The 13,048-nt window shown below is 39.0% G+C and overlaps 1 protein-coding gene across 1 annotated transcript in view; it reads left to right on the forward strand.

Moving 5' to 3' along the window:
• LOC139729824 (phosphatidylinositol 3-kinase regulatory subunit alpha-like) overlaps positions 1–13,048 on the forward strand; it is a 71,874-nt gene that overhangs the window by 36,645 nt on the left and 22,181 nt on the right. Inside the window, exons 8-9 of the mRNA XM_071640750.1 lie at positions 3,044–3,139; positions 11,251–11,349. Coding sequence (XP_071496851.1) covers positions 3,044–3,139; positions 11,251–11,349 — 195 coding nt within the window. The remainder of the gene's footprint in view (positions 1–3,043; positions 3,140–11,250; positions 11,350–13,048) is intronic.

Raw genomic sequence — 13,048 nt, forward strand, 5'->3', positions numbered from 1 at the left:
GTTAGGGTCTTTGCTCTTTTGCACATGTGCCAGCTATTTCAGGATTCAAGAGGAAACTCCTGGAAATACTCTACTTTTATGGGTGTCTTGTGTACACAGCTTCTCTTGTACTGGTCTTAAAGCTCAGTTGTAGGCTACAGTTACCTTTGCCAGTGCTCATTTGGAAAGTACTGCAATGATGAAGACTTGTTCCCATTGGAATATAACGTTACTCTCACTTTTTGCTGACATTGTGGTTATGAGAAAAGAAGAAAAAAAAAAAGAAATATTGATGTGAATGCTGTGAAGACACATTGCCCTTGACACCTCAAAATTCTGGATTCATGTCAATCCTTCATGCATTGTCTCAATGCCATTTCATCTGCTCTGACTGAAACTCCTATCCCACATGTCCACATGCCAACACTCTGGCATACAATGGTGAATGGATAGTTGCAGAGACACTAGCTGCCAAGTGTGGTTTTCAATGGATATCGAATTAGCCTTCCTCTCGTCAGGTAGACCAAGTGAAATGGCTGTAGAGCCGTATTCTTTCACACTCTTTAATTTCCTGCGTCAAACGTGTAAAGCATAACACCACACGGAGATCATGCCATACTCCAGTAGAACTCTGCCTCCGAAACAGCAAGGAAGGGGAAAGAGCTTGTACGGTGTCATGGACCCCTAGTATGGTTGCATATCCCTTTTATAAATGATTATGGCATATAGATGCAACTTTGGTTTGATGTGAATGTGTGACTGTTTACAATGAATGGGCCGGTGTACAGTGAAATAATGACTTATCGTCGTCGCAGGTGCAAGTGTAAGTACAACTGAAGTTTGCTATATGCATGTATAAATTGATATTAGGTTTAAGTAAGCAGAACATAGGGAATGGCCAGTAGCAAGTAGATATGATAGTGCATTTACACGTAAAGTGTTTTTAATCTGCATTCAAAATTATCCTTTTGCTAATTGTCCATCTTGATAACACTGAAGATGTGTAACACTCATCAGAATATTGGAGTGTATGATACCAGTATAAGGCGACATTCCTGGCAACTTCAAGAGTAATGTTACAGAACAATGAGTAAATGTGTTTAATAGTTACCGGTATGTTGATCTACATGTGAATTTCTTAAAAATCCAAGCCATTGATTTGCTTTTGCAGATCATCAGGCAAGTACAGCTGCATGTAGTGTGACATGATATGTGATAGACCTGCTGGGTATTTGGCTATGGTTTAGAGCGAATGAGCACTGAAATAAATATCATGTTCATCCCTCTATACTGAATATTGTTGCTGGACATATCCCATGTTCCACTAGGAAGGAAACCAACTTGTTTTTTTCACAGTGCATCAGGGGTAATGTAGACATGAGAGAAAATCTTGAAGGTGATGTCATTATTGTACGCACATACTTGTACAATGCCCTCTGCTATTGCTAAGAGAAGAACATTTTGTAAACATAACTTCGTATTTGACAACCAATCTATTTTTGATGAGGAGTCTTTACTGTGGCTTTTTTTTTTAAATTCAGTCAAATCTGATTAAGTTTACGCATTTGCTTTGTAGTTGACTATTGACATATTAGTGGCGTAGATTCAAGCAAACAGAATACTGTAAAGCAAAATATATAATTATATATTTTTTTTTTAATTGTGTCCTGGTAATGCATCACAGGATATTGATTTAAATCTATTGCCACACCACAAATTGTTTTTTCATTATGATTGAAGAAAAAAACTGGGAAACTTCATGTTTTATTACAAGTTCATGTAGTGTTGAAAGTTGAGATTGTGGCTTCTTTGTATCTGTATGCAAACCATAAAATCAACTTGTACAGCTGTAACGGTTATTTTGAAAGAACCTCTGTATGTTTACTTGAAGAGTCTTGTAAATCATATGTCTTTTGAATGGCTTCCATTTAGTTTTCTTTAATGTCATTGTGTGTATTAAAAGCGAATTTTTATGTCTCAGAATGTGGAATTAAAGTTCTGTACACGTGCCATTGGCATGTACCATAAGCGATACCTTTTCACGATAAATCTTTACTATGTTTTATTGTACATTTCCTGGAGATTTTTGGACGGTGCATTCAATGTTTTATTCCCCCATTAAAAATGATGTGGCTTGTAAGGCTCACAAGATGTCATCGACTTACGAGCAAACCTATAAAGAAGGAGATGAATCTAATATACTGAAGGAACACAGTGCATACAATGTACATACAAAGCAAATATTTGATGCCCCTGGAATTTTATTGCCCCATGCCACTGTTGTAGTGCAAACCCTTGACTTATGCTACTTACAATGTAAATGTTTTGAAACAAAGTGTTGATGATAGAAAGCTGGTGACACTTCCTGACTCATGGAGTTGTTTACAATTGTACAGTGACTCAACGTTCCAGTCATTAATACCACAAAAGTCTTTCTCACTCTCCGGTGTAAATACCCAGGGTCCTAGTCGGTGATGGTTTTACATATTGGTTCCACTTTTGGTCATGAATCCATATCTAAGGCTATGGCTTGCAATGTGACCAAAATGTAATGTTCATCAGTACTGTACATTTGTATTAATGATTTGCACCTGCAACCCCTACATGTTGACTTGTGTGGTATACCTATTTGATATTATTTTTGCACTGTACTTATTTCCTCTACACAGTTGGTAATTTTACTTTGTATGTTTTTCATCTGGAATACATGTACTTATTGATCATGTGGGATATGTTATCATAGGAACATGACTGATTGAAAGAAAAAATGTGGGATGTTATTGAGCAAAACAGATATTTCCAAGTGGATATGATGGAAAGAAAATTTGGAGCATTACTTGAATTTAAAGATCATCCCTCTTGCTATTTACTCAATCTCATATTCGCATGATCATGTATTTCTTCAACATAGTGGTGTGAGATATAACTTGTGTTTTGAATTAGTGTGCCATTTCATAAAAGTGCCAACATTCCAAATCCTGATTTTGGGCACAATGATCAATGTGCCCTATGTGTTTTAAAGTGGTCTTACTGTGATTCTCCCTTTGCTTTTTTCCTTTGCCAGATTGCGGGAGTATATTTCATCGGACATGTGCGGCGACGGGGCTGCCGCGTTGCGATCCGTCTGGCATGAGGACCAGGCGAGACAGTGCTATACGTGGTGAGTAACAGGTCACGTCTCTGCTGGTCTGCAAACCAGAAGGGATTGGGGGTGGGGGGGGGGGGGGGGGGGTGGGTAGGGATGTTGCCACAACAGACTGTGGGGGAGTGCTGTCAAGCCCTGCTTGAATTGTGGCCAGAGATTCCCTGTAAACTCACCGGTGATTAAAGAACATGACTGATGATTAAAGGAGCAGGGCATTGTTCATGCAATTTTCTGAGCTGTTTCTGCCCCTTGAGGACATTAATCAGTCAGAGTAAATTTTACATGATTGCATTTTCTTTGCTCTGTCATGCAGTAATAACTTTGTTGTTGATTTGCAATGTTTACACTAAGGCGAAGTTTAGAACGAGATCAAAGTTTAAAAGCACTGTTCAAGTGGTCTATACCATCAAAATGTCTTCTTTTGAATACACTTTAGGCAGCATGACGTACATGATGCACAGACGCCACACAATGTCTTAATATACTAATGATGCACAGGATAGAGTGTGTTAGTGAAGGTGCGGCGCGCTCGAGAGTATTGACAATGGTGCGACATGCACGAGGCGCAGCCGAGTGCATGTTTGCAACCGTTGTCAATACTCGAGAGTGAGCCGCACCTTCACTGACGCCACGAAATAATCCTGTGCATCATTTGTTTTATAAAATGGGTCGAAAACTAACAGCATAATTCACGTACCTTTGTGGGTCAATACCAGTCAGCTACATGTAGCACTCGCTCAAAAGTCAAGATGTCCGAAGATGTTCATCCCAAACATTTACGCACGTCGCACTCGGAAATCCCGCACATAAGTACTGTACGTACGTATAAGAGTATACGTACGCCACGTACTGTTATGCACAAGAAAGGCCGCCGGCTGTTGTGGCAGCCCGCGCCCGAACTAGAAGTTGTTTACAGGATTGACAGCGCGTATAGTAGCGCGTGACGCACTTGTAACAACTGATTGAGTGCGCACTGCTAGTGTAAAACATTGTGACGTACGTCAGGCCAGGGAGGTGGAAGAGAGACTCTTCTAGTGCATACCTGAAGAAAATAATGCACGCACACGTGATTCATTTCAGCGCTTCCAATTGGCTACATTCTTGAACCCATTTTATAATTATGGATATTACATTCAGACTGGTTGTGCTGTCCCCCTTGGCACTGACATACAATACATGTAACTGACAGAGTGTACAATTTGTTACGTATGTATACATTTTTACCCATCTCCCCCCCCCCCCCCCCCCCCAAAAAAAAAAGGCATACTGTAGGAAAACGTAAGTTTTTGCTCATAATCGTACTGTAAAGCAAGATATTTTTGCAGTATGAAATTTTCACAAATTGGAGCCGACAGCCTATTTCACTGCATGAAATTTTCGCAAATTGCCTGTGGCATTCAATGCATATAGTGTATACCGGTGGCAGATCCAGAGGGGGGTCACCCCCTCTTTGTATTTCTTAAAACAAAAGAAATAAAAAGAAAAAAAATGGGGGGCTCCCCTTTAATTTTGTAAAGGCGACTCCCCTTTTCAATACAGAATTCCTGGATCCACCCCTGTATACAAGAACTTTCGCGAGCATTTTAATTTCGCAAATCTTGGCTCTTGCGAAAGTTGCAAACTTAAATTGCATGCGAACATTCCTCATTTTACAATACTCATCAGTGTCTTTTTAACGTGCCAGCTGATGTGAGAAATTTCGATCCGCTATCGTGTATCTCTGGAAATGATATTGTTGATAGATTTTGTGTGTCATTAGCTTTTTGAGTCAAGTACAAACTGTTGTAGGTGGCAGTGACTCTTGCACAGGAAATGTGGAAGAATGGTATTCTGATCAGATGTACATTGTATGTGTATCTGTGTACCGGTATATGGCAACCATTAACAGCAAGGCCAGCATAAGAATCAGATATGCAGTGAAGACTCAAGGTTTTCCCTACTTCATAATGATGTATGCATATTAAATCATATCAAACTGCAGTGGGACCACGTGCACTCTGTGTAGTGTGAAAGACAAAGGAATGGCAAGTCATCGCAGTGTTTAAGCAGTCTGTGATGTTTGTGTGTTCTTGGACTCTGTGAAATGACGAGAGTGCGGCGTAAAAACGAACAAGAGAAAACGTTTCCTAATGATACGTCAGTGCAGCTTGCGCACCTGTTCCTCATCAGACACTAGGGTAATTGGCTCCCAATTGCTGTTCTGCCAATGTGGGACGTACTGAGGGCTGATGTAATGTTGTATTATGGTCCTCAAGTGTGAACTATGATTGGACCAAAGTTGCATTGATGCTGTATAGTGATATTTTACACTGCTATGCATCCGTTGGTCAGATGCCAACAGATTTCATATCATGTCTTGATTTCAAAGTTGATAGAGATATTAAGCATGCTCCGTGTGTTTAAAGCTGTGTCAAGCTAAAGCTCCCTTCCTCAGAAAATTTGCCAGTGTAATATCCGTACAATGTACAGGTCTGTATGATATGAGTTTGGCATACAGCATGCAGTGTCAGGTGCTTTGGGCATTGTTGGATGACATTGTGTGAAAATATGTATCCCTCCAAGTCAGTGGATGACAAACAGTGTGCTTCACACTTTGCAGGTGTTTAGAGTGTCCTTGTGATTGGTTCAAAACATTATTTGTCATCTCTATGCTCTTCTAATAACATTACGAGTCAGAACTAAGATACACTGTATGACCTCCAGGCTTCACTTTAATACATTATAGGACATGTTACAATCTTTTACCTAAGTTGCAGATTCATGTTGTCACAGAGAAATTCATTATTTAGCATTTTCAGACAATAGTGTATAACTGAAATGTTTCTTGAATTCATTTCCCGGCTCTCTAATTTGAAATATTTGATTACCTCATACACAAGTACAGTGTTTTGTGCAATGTTTGTTTGTTTACAATGTGTACATTCCAAGCAAATGGAAGCAGAAGCTACTGGCAAGGTTTTAAAAACACTAGTCACTTAAACCTCCTCCAAAGGATCTAGGTATGAGCAGAGCACACAATGGACAAAGGTTGTTATGTTATGTTAAACTACATGTACCTATGGAATGGACTTAATGTGTAGGATTTTCATTTCCTGGAAGATATCTCTTGAAAGACATGTTTTTTCCTCTACCTAAATTTCTGTGTGAAAAAAAACCCACCAGAATTAAAACAAATTTATATGATACCTTTACTCAGTTCCTGTATGGTTGGAGCAACAACTATTATTAATTTGTAAGTATATTTATGTCTGCAAGCTGTGGTTTATTTTAGAGATGTGTGACGCAGTGCTGTCCTTCATACCTTGAAAGGAATCCCCATGACACATTATAAGTTTTGCACAAAAATAATATAGGTTAGAGGAAAGAACAAACATAACATACACAGAAAAAGAAAACATAAAGTTTGTAGATGCTGCACTAGCACACTGCAATGCACATTGTATGCAGTGTATGTATGACAGTGTATGAAATATATAGTACAAACAGATCAGTACAAACAGATCAGTTACATTTTTATGCATTTCCTGTCTTTAAGATGATACTGAGTATTATGCTTTAAGCACCAAAAGACTTTTAAATGAGGAAATGTCCAGTATCGAATATTAATGGTGTTTACATTCTTGTTTCGGGTATACGCATGTAATCTTGTCTAGGACATGCCCATCTTGTATTAAACTGGGGTGGGGGGGGGGGGGGGGAATCATATCATCACGGTGCCTTCTGTTTGGAAAAAAATAGGAAAGTGTGTCTCATATATGTCTACCATGAATCTCACCAGAAACAATGAAAGATGAGTGAAAGGCAGAAGAAAAGATTGTTTACTTTTATGTGGTGTTGGTAGTGATTTTAGTGATAGAATGATTGTTGAAATTCACTGCAATGTGACTTTGAACTGGTCAGAACATGACCAAAATGTTGAAATTCAAGGAATATTATTCCTTGATAGTACCAAGGTGTTATCCTTTGATTAAATAAGACTTTTCTTGTCAATGTGTAAATAAACTATTCCAATTACATGTAGATATTTGCACCACGATGTGCCCCAGCGTGCTGTCATACCCTTTGTTATGGCACATAGCAGCATCTCGTGTTCGTAAGAAATACACGCTCGACCAAATTTTAGCAGCCGGTGATATCAATAATGATTCCAATACCAATTCAGCCATGTTATGGATTTTTTTTTGAACTGTAATTTTTTTTTTTGAAATGTGTAATAACAATTTTAAACGGTAATGCAGAACGAGATGATTTCAATCCACGAATTTGTCCCATGATTAGTTACTGTGGACTGACAATTGATAGTGTGGTGATGCTATCATGCACATCATGTACACATTTCTCTCTCTCAACTCATTTGGAAACTGAGAAGACAGCTCTGTCTCCCTTCAAACCATATTTCAGGTTGGTTTGAGTGACGTTTGTCAAAGATAGGCATAATTGATTTCCTGCCGTCTCTGTCGATTGCTCCCACTCTCTTCACATGAATTCTGAAGCTACATGTACTTTTGTAGCATCTCGGAAAGGACACTCCTACATGTATGTGTAATGCCCGGCTACTGTATGTCTGTAGTCTCTGCCAGTGTTGAAGCATATTCTTGTCAAAATGTGGAAAAGTTTCTACCTCAGCAATATAATAATGTTGTAGTAGACCCTTTAACCCGTTGAAGATGGACTGATTTTGCTACAACACGCATTTCCAATATATACCTGCCCGAGTATACTCGGGACTCGTCCTCAATGGGTTACATTAGCAGTATGATCCTTCGAATGAATATTACCCATCCACATATAGGTGGTCTTCTTAGAATAATGATTTTGACTAAAGGGATGACTGGACACTAAAGATAGTGATATTAGAATCTTCAAGGAAATGAGATACACATGTACAGTCTGATATTGAATCTTTTAAGGAAGTACAGTGCTGTATCCCTTATGTGTGAAACTGATTCATCAAATTGCTGCTTAATGTGCCGTCATCACTCACTTGATAAAAAAGGCTGCAGCATTTAACAGTGATATATCAATTGTGGAATCACAGGAAGAAAATTGTTATTCATAAAGAGAATTCCACATTTTTTTTTTTCTAGTATCAAATTTAAAAAAGAGCACTTAACTCATTTCCTTCAGAAGGCAGGGGGAATTACTGTAAAACCCAAAAATTTCACGTGCATGAAACTTTTGTGTATGTCATGAGAAGCCAAGATTCGTGAAAGTAAAATGCATGCAAAAGTTCTATTCAACACAGTGCATTAAATGCCAGTGACAATCCTCCCTATCGCATATAGCTCTCCGAATCTGAAAGTGTGTGGCACTTTAATTTTTTTTAATCCTTAATTCTTTGGATATAAACTTCCGGTCATGAATGTGCGATGTGTGAATTAATGCTTTTATGCACATTGAACGCCGAAGTACTACTCGTATTCATAGATCGTATCAAATTCTGTCTTATAATCTCGCGAATAATAGAGGTTTGCGATCATCGCCCAGACCCAAGCCCAGCAGCCTAGCCGCACCGGACGTGGACCTGATTGCGAAGCGGCCACTTCTTGGCAGCGTACGGGGAGTTACACTCAGCCCTTTGTTTACCGGTCGTAGGAACATTTCTTTCACTAAGAAAGTCCTTTAATTGCGATAGAAACATTTTTCCGAAATTGGTCATCAGGTCGATCCATGTTTGCTTGTGCATGACGAGTTCTGTGCATTTTGATTGTACGATCAAAGATCCTATGCTGACTACGTAGGTTCTTTGGTATGGTACAATCTTCCAGAACGGCAAAGCCGAAAGTATACGTCCCAGAAGCGATTGGTCAGATATCGGTTTCGCGAGGTGATATTGCTTGATATCGCCTATTATATGCGATAGGGAGAATTCGCGAGAGTTGCATGCCAGAAAAAAGGCTGTCGGCTCCAATTCATGTCTGTACATTAAGTTACCTGCACTATTTGTCAGTGTTGAAGGAATGTGATTAAGCTGAACTCTTCATAGAAAATTAAATTTTGTGGAATGCCTTGTTGATTTTCGTGATATTGTTCCATTACAGTGACATCATGAGTGGCTGTAGCCTTCATACTGGCCATGATGGTACATGGATTTGTAATATCAAAACGTAAAAATTCTGAACTTTTGAATAGATCATCAGATTTACCTCATTATGTATTCTACTTTTTCTGCACCCACTGAATTCATGTAGCCTATTAGATAGTTTGTGGTATATTATAGAATGGGTAGCGAGAATCCTGCGATCTCATTGGTCGAGAGCTATGTGTTTATTTATACTGGCGGCACGCTGAGTCACAGTGGTAAACATGTTATCGCGCACTTGTAGCAAGAGTACGCGCACTTGTAACAAAGGTTCGCGCATTAAGCAAGCGTTCGCGCACTCAGTACGAGAGGCCTATTGGCTAAAACAACCATGCATCAGGTTTTACTGATGCATGGTTCTGGAGAGAGACCGTGCGTCCAGTAAAAACTGATGCATGGTTTTCGGGCTCTCGTCTATGGCGAGCCAAAAGGAAATGCATCCAGTAATTTGTCATCGGGTAACACGATAGAAAAATGGGTTGTTGGCAAGAAAATTACTCATTCTATAAAACAGATGACGCACATGTCTTTTCGTGCGTCAGTCGGAATATAGTGTGCATGCGGTAATTATGGAATTTAGCCTAAACCCACGAGGCGAAGCCTCGTGGGTTAAGCATTCCATAGTTACCTTATGCACACAATTCAGACTGACGCACTCAGACCTGTGCGTCATTTGTATATTGTAAATTCACCCCGAAGGAATGTTAAAAGGAAAATTGAGAGAATGCCTACTTGTATCTTCACTGCCCAAGTGTTTTAACGTACTTAAAAGTTCACTCTTGCTACTGTAATGCCAAATGTCATCTTCGTAGAAATTTGATGGTAACTTCACTAGTGTGCAGGAGAGCTGTCTGTAACACATTTCATGTTTGTCCTCCTGCAGTTGTTTGAAAAAAAAAAACAATTCAGTATGAGTCTGAGTCTGACCTACTTTAGCTACCCTGTCTCACAGTTGTGTGAATTCTATTCAAAATGGTCTGCCAGGATATTGACTCGTCCATTGTCCTCTTTTTCCCATTCAACTAGCCAATAGCTTGAAAGATAGCTTCCATAGCGAAGCCTGATGTGTGCTATAATAGGTTTCCATGGTGACCAAGAGATCTGGTCGGTAGTCTATTGTTGCTCGTCTGTGCTTTGATAGTGCTTTGTTATCGTGAAAGAGAGAGACTTCAAGGATATACCAAGGTTCACTCATTACTACTGTACATGTGGGTGTAGTACTTTCTGATATACGCAATTGCGCTGATGTGTGATAATTTCGTACACAAGGAAAAATATCTTCTATTAAACTAGCAGCTGAGAAATTGACCCATTATGCTTGCAGTTTTTACATTGTTGAAAAACTTTTTTTTTTTCTCTCTCTCTTTTCTTTCTGGGATGGTGCAGGATGTCCAACAATATATAAACTTTAAAGAATAAAAGCTTTTAAGCACATCTTAAATTAATTCACTTCTTGAATCAATTGTTGACCGTAAAGGAGGAGTCCAGGCAATTTTTCATAATCTCACATATCATGTAGTACATAAATCAACAGCTCCATGTTTAGATTTGTGGAATTGATTTTGGTCCTTGAGCAGAGAAACAAATACTATGAAAACCCAAAACAAATTACACTGAACAAGGTAGCAGTTTCACTGTAAGAATGCATGAGTAGGAGGCTCACCTATTTCAGAAATGTAGTGCCCAGTGCAATTTCATTACAATACTGCTTGCTTAACAAGGTTACCCGTGTGGAATTTCTTCTTTTGTTCTACTTCCTTGAGCCCCCACTCATGCATTCTTATGGTGAGGCTGCCATGTCATCATCCTTGTTCATTGTGATTTGTTATAAATTTTGAAACATTCTTATTCCTTATCCCAATCACTATAAATTCTCAAACTCTGTACCCAGTATAACCAATTTATTGTGGTTGTTCAAATATAAAAGTCTGAAGACCAGCCAGAGTTCTCCCTTAATACCATGCCTAACTTTTGGAAGCAGTTGGAACCATTACCGGTTATCATGTACTACATTGGTTTGTTTTGTGTTTGTTTTATATTGCAGCCAATGTGTTCAGCCAAAGTCTACAAGACCAGTTTGATCCATCTCAGTCCCCTTCCCCACTGGTCGTCATCAAGTGTGTTGAGGCCATCGAGAGCAAAGGTGAGTAGCCATGTCTGTATGTATGCGTGGGTGTGTGTGCAAGCGTCTGTGCGTGTGTGATTAGCAGGGGTCAGAAAGAGCTCATAATCTATGGTCAGTAATGACAATAGAAATGATTTATAATTACTTTGATGATGTCAGTTCCATGACATTTGCCCATGCGACAGTTGCTCCCATGAAATATCTGCACGCTATTAAAGCCAGACATAATTTCTGACCACAAACATAACCTAAACCCTGATCCTAATTCTCACATCAAACTAAACCTACATTGTAAAACCCTATCACAGCCCTAACCCTAACCCTAAGTCCTTGGAGAGCATTAAGACCGGAGCAATTATCGCAGGAGCAAATGTTGTGTCACCTTTCAGTCACATGACTGCCAAGGAAGTAATGAATATTTGTACGAAAACAAACACGGGACCAACAGCTTTAACCCATTGAGGACGGCTGATTTTGCTACATCACGCATTTCCCACAGACACCTACTGAGTTTACTTGAGACTAGTCTTCAGTGGGTTAAGTTCCCTGTGTAGGACTATTTAAAAGCAATGAAGATTAAGTTCCTTGGTTTGGGGTGTACATGTATTGCTGCTGGCTGAACCTTTTCAGTCTCTTTTTTTTTTTTTGTGCGTCTTTGTAGGTGTGTTTTTTTTTTTGTGCGTGTGTGTAGGGTGGAGTGGTGGTATTTACCGGTAGACATTAATGTAGTCAGTAGTATTAGTTGCCAGACAACATGAGTTCGGGATTTCCCATCTGTCTTTGCAACACTTGCAGATGTTCAGCTTTTCACATTGCGAGACCTTGACACGATAAGGATTTCTTTGTCAAGTTTCATCCTATCATCTGTGGTTGTATTTGCTCAGAGTGTGGTTACAGAAGCCGTGACAGAACACAATTCCATTCTGACATTGATATGATTCCTTGGATGAGAGTTTGTGGGTAAACTGTGGACATCTTAAAGTTTCGATTGATAGGCAGTGGAGACATCCCCACCATTTCACAACTTGTCAGAAAATGAGAGAAGTGTTGGCTATAATGATACTGTACAGTGATGAAGTACAATGATAAGGTTCAGTGCTATATGAAAATGGAAAGGACAGATTTAATGGTGCTGTATGTCTAACTCAGGAAAGTTTGTGCCAAACACTGCATGATTAATATGCTTTGTTCATGTCATCTGCACCTTTGAATGTTATGGTACTGTATTCAAATCCTGTGAATCATCATCATATCATCATCATCATTATCATCATCATCATCGTCATCATCATTTTCTCTGTCAATAATGTCTAAAGTAGGCACAAATGAATCAGCTCTACCAGTGATGAAGTTTCACAGAATACTTTTATTTATTTATTTATTAAAATAGTTTTTAAGTACAATGTTGTAGTCATTACAGAGATAGATCACACCAAACATTGCAGCCATAATTGTTAACTTGTGTGTGGGTAATTCCGTGAAGTTGGGGCACAAAGTGTGACATTTTAGCATAACTAAATACTAATTATGCTATACATATATTGTTTATAGGCTTTACATTTGAATCGAGACCATACATTTTCCTGGAAATTTTGTGCCATTCAGACTCAATTTTTTGATGAAGTTATTAAAACGATATGTAACCGTGTCCTGTAGCATCGTGACGTGTCCATGTAGCATCGTGATAGTTAAAATCTGGTCCTAAAAGACAAATTAA

This window comes from Diadema antillarum, unplaced genomic scaffold, assembly GCF_040938485.1.
Source record: "Diadema antillarum isolate AM-2024a unplaced genomic scaffold, OU_Dant_1.0 seq00000264_RagTag, whole genome shotgun sequence".
Classification (NCBI taxonomy): Eukaryota; Metazoa; Echinodermata; class Echinoidea; order Diadematoida; family Diadematidae; genus Diadema; species Diadema antillarum.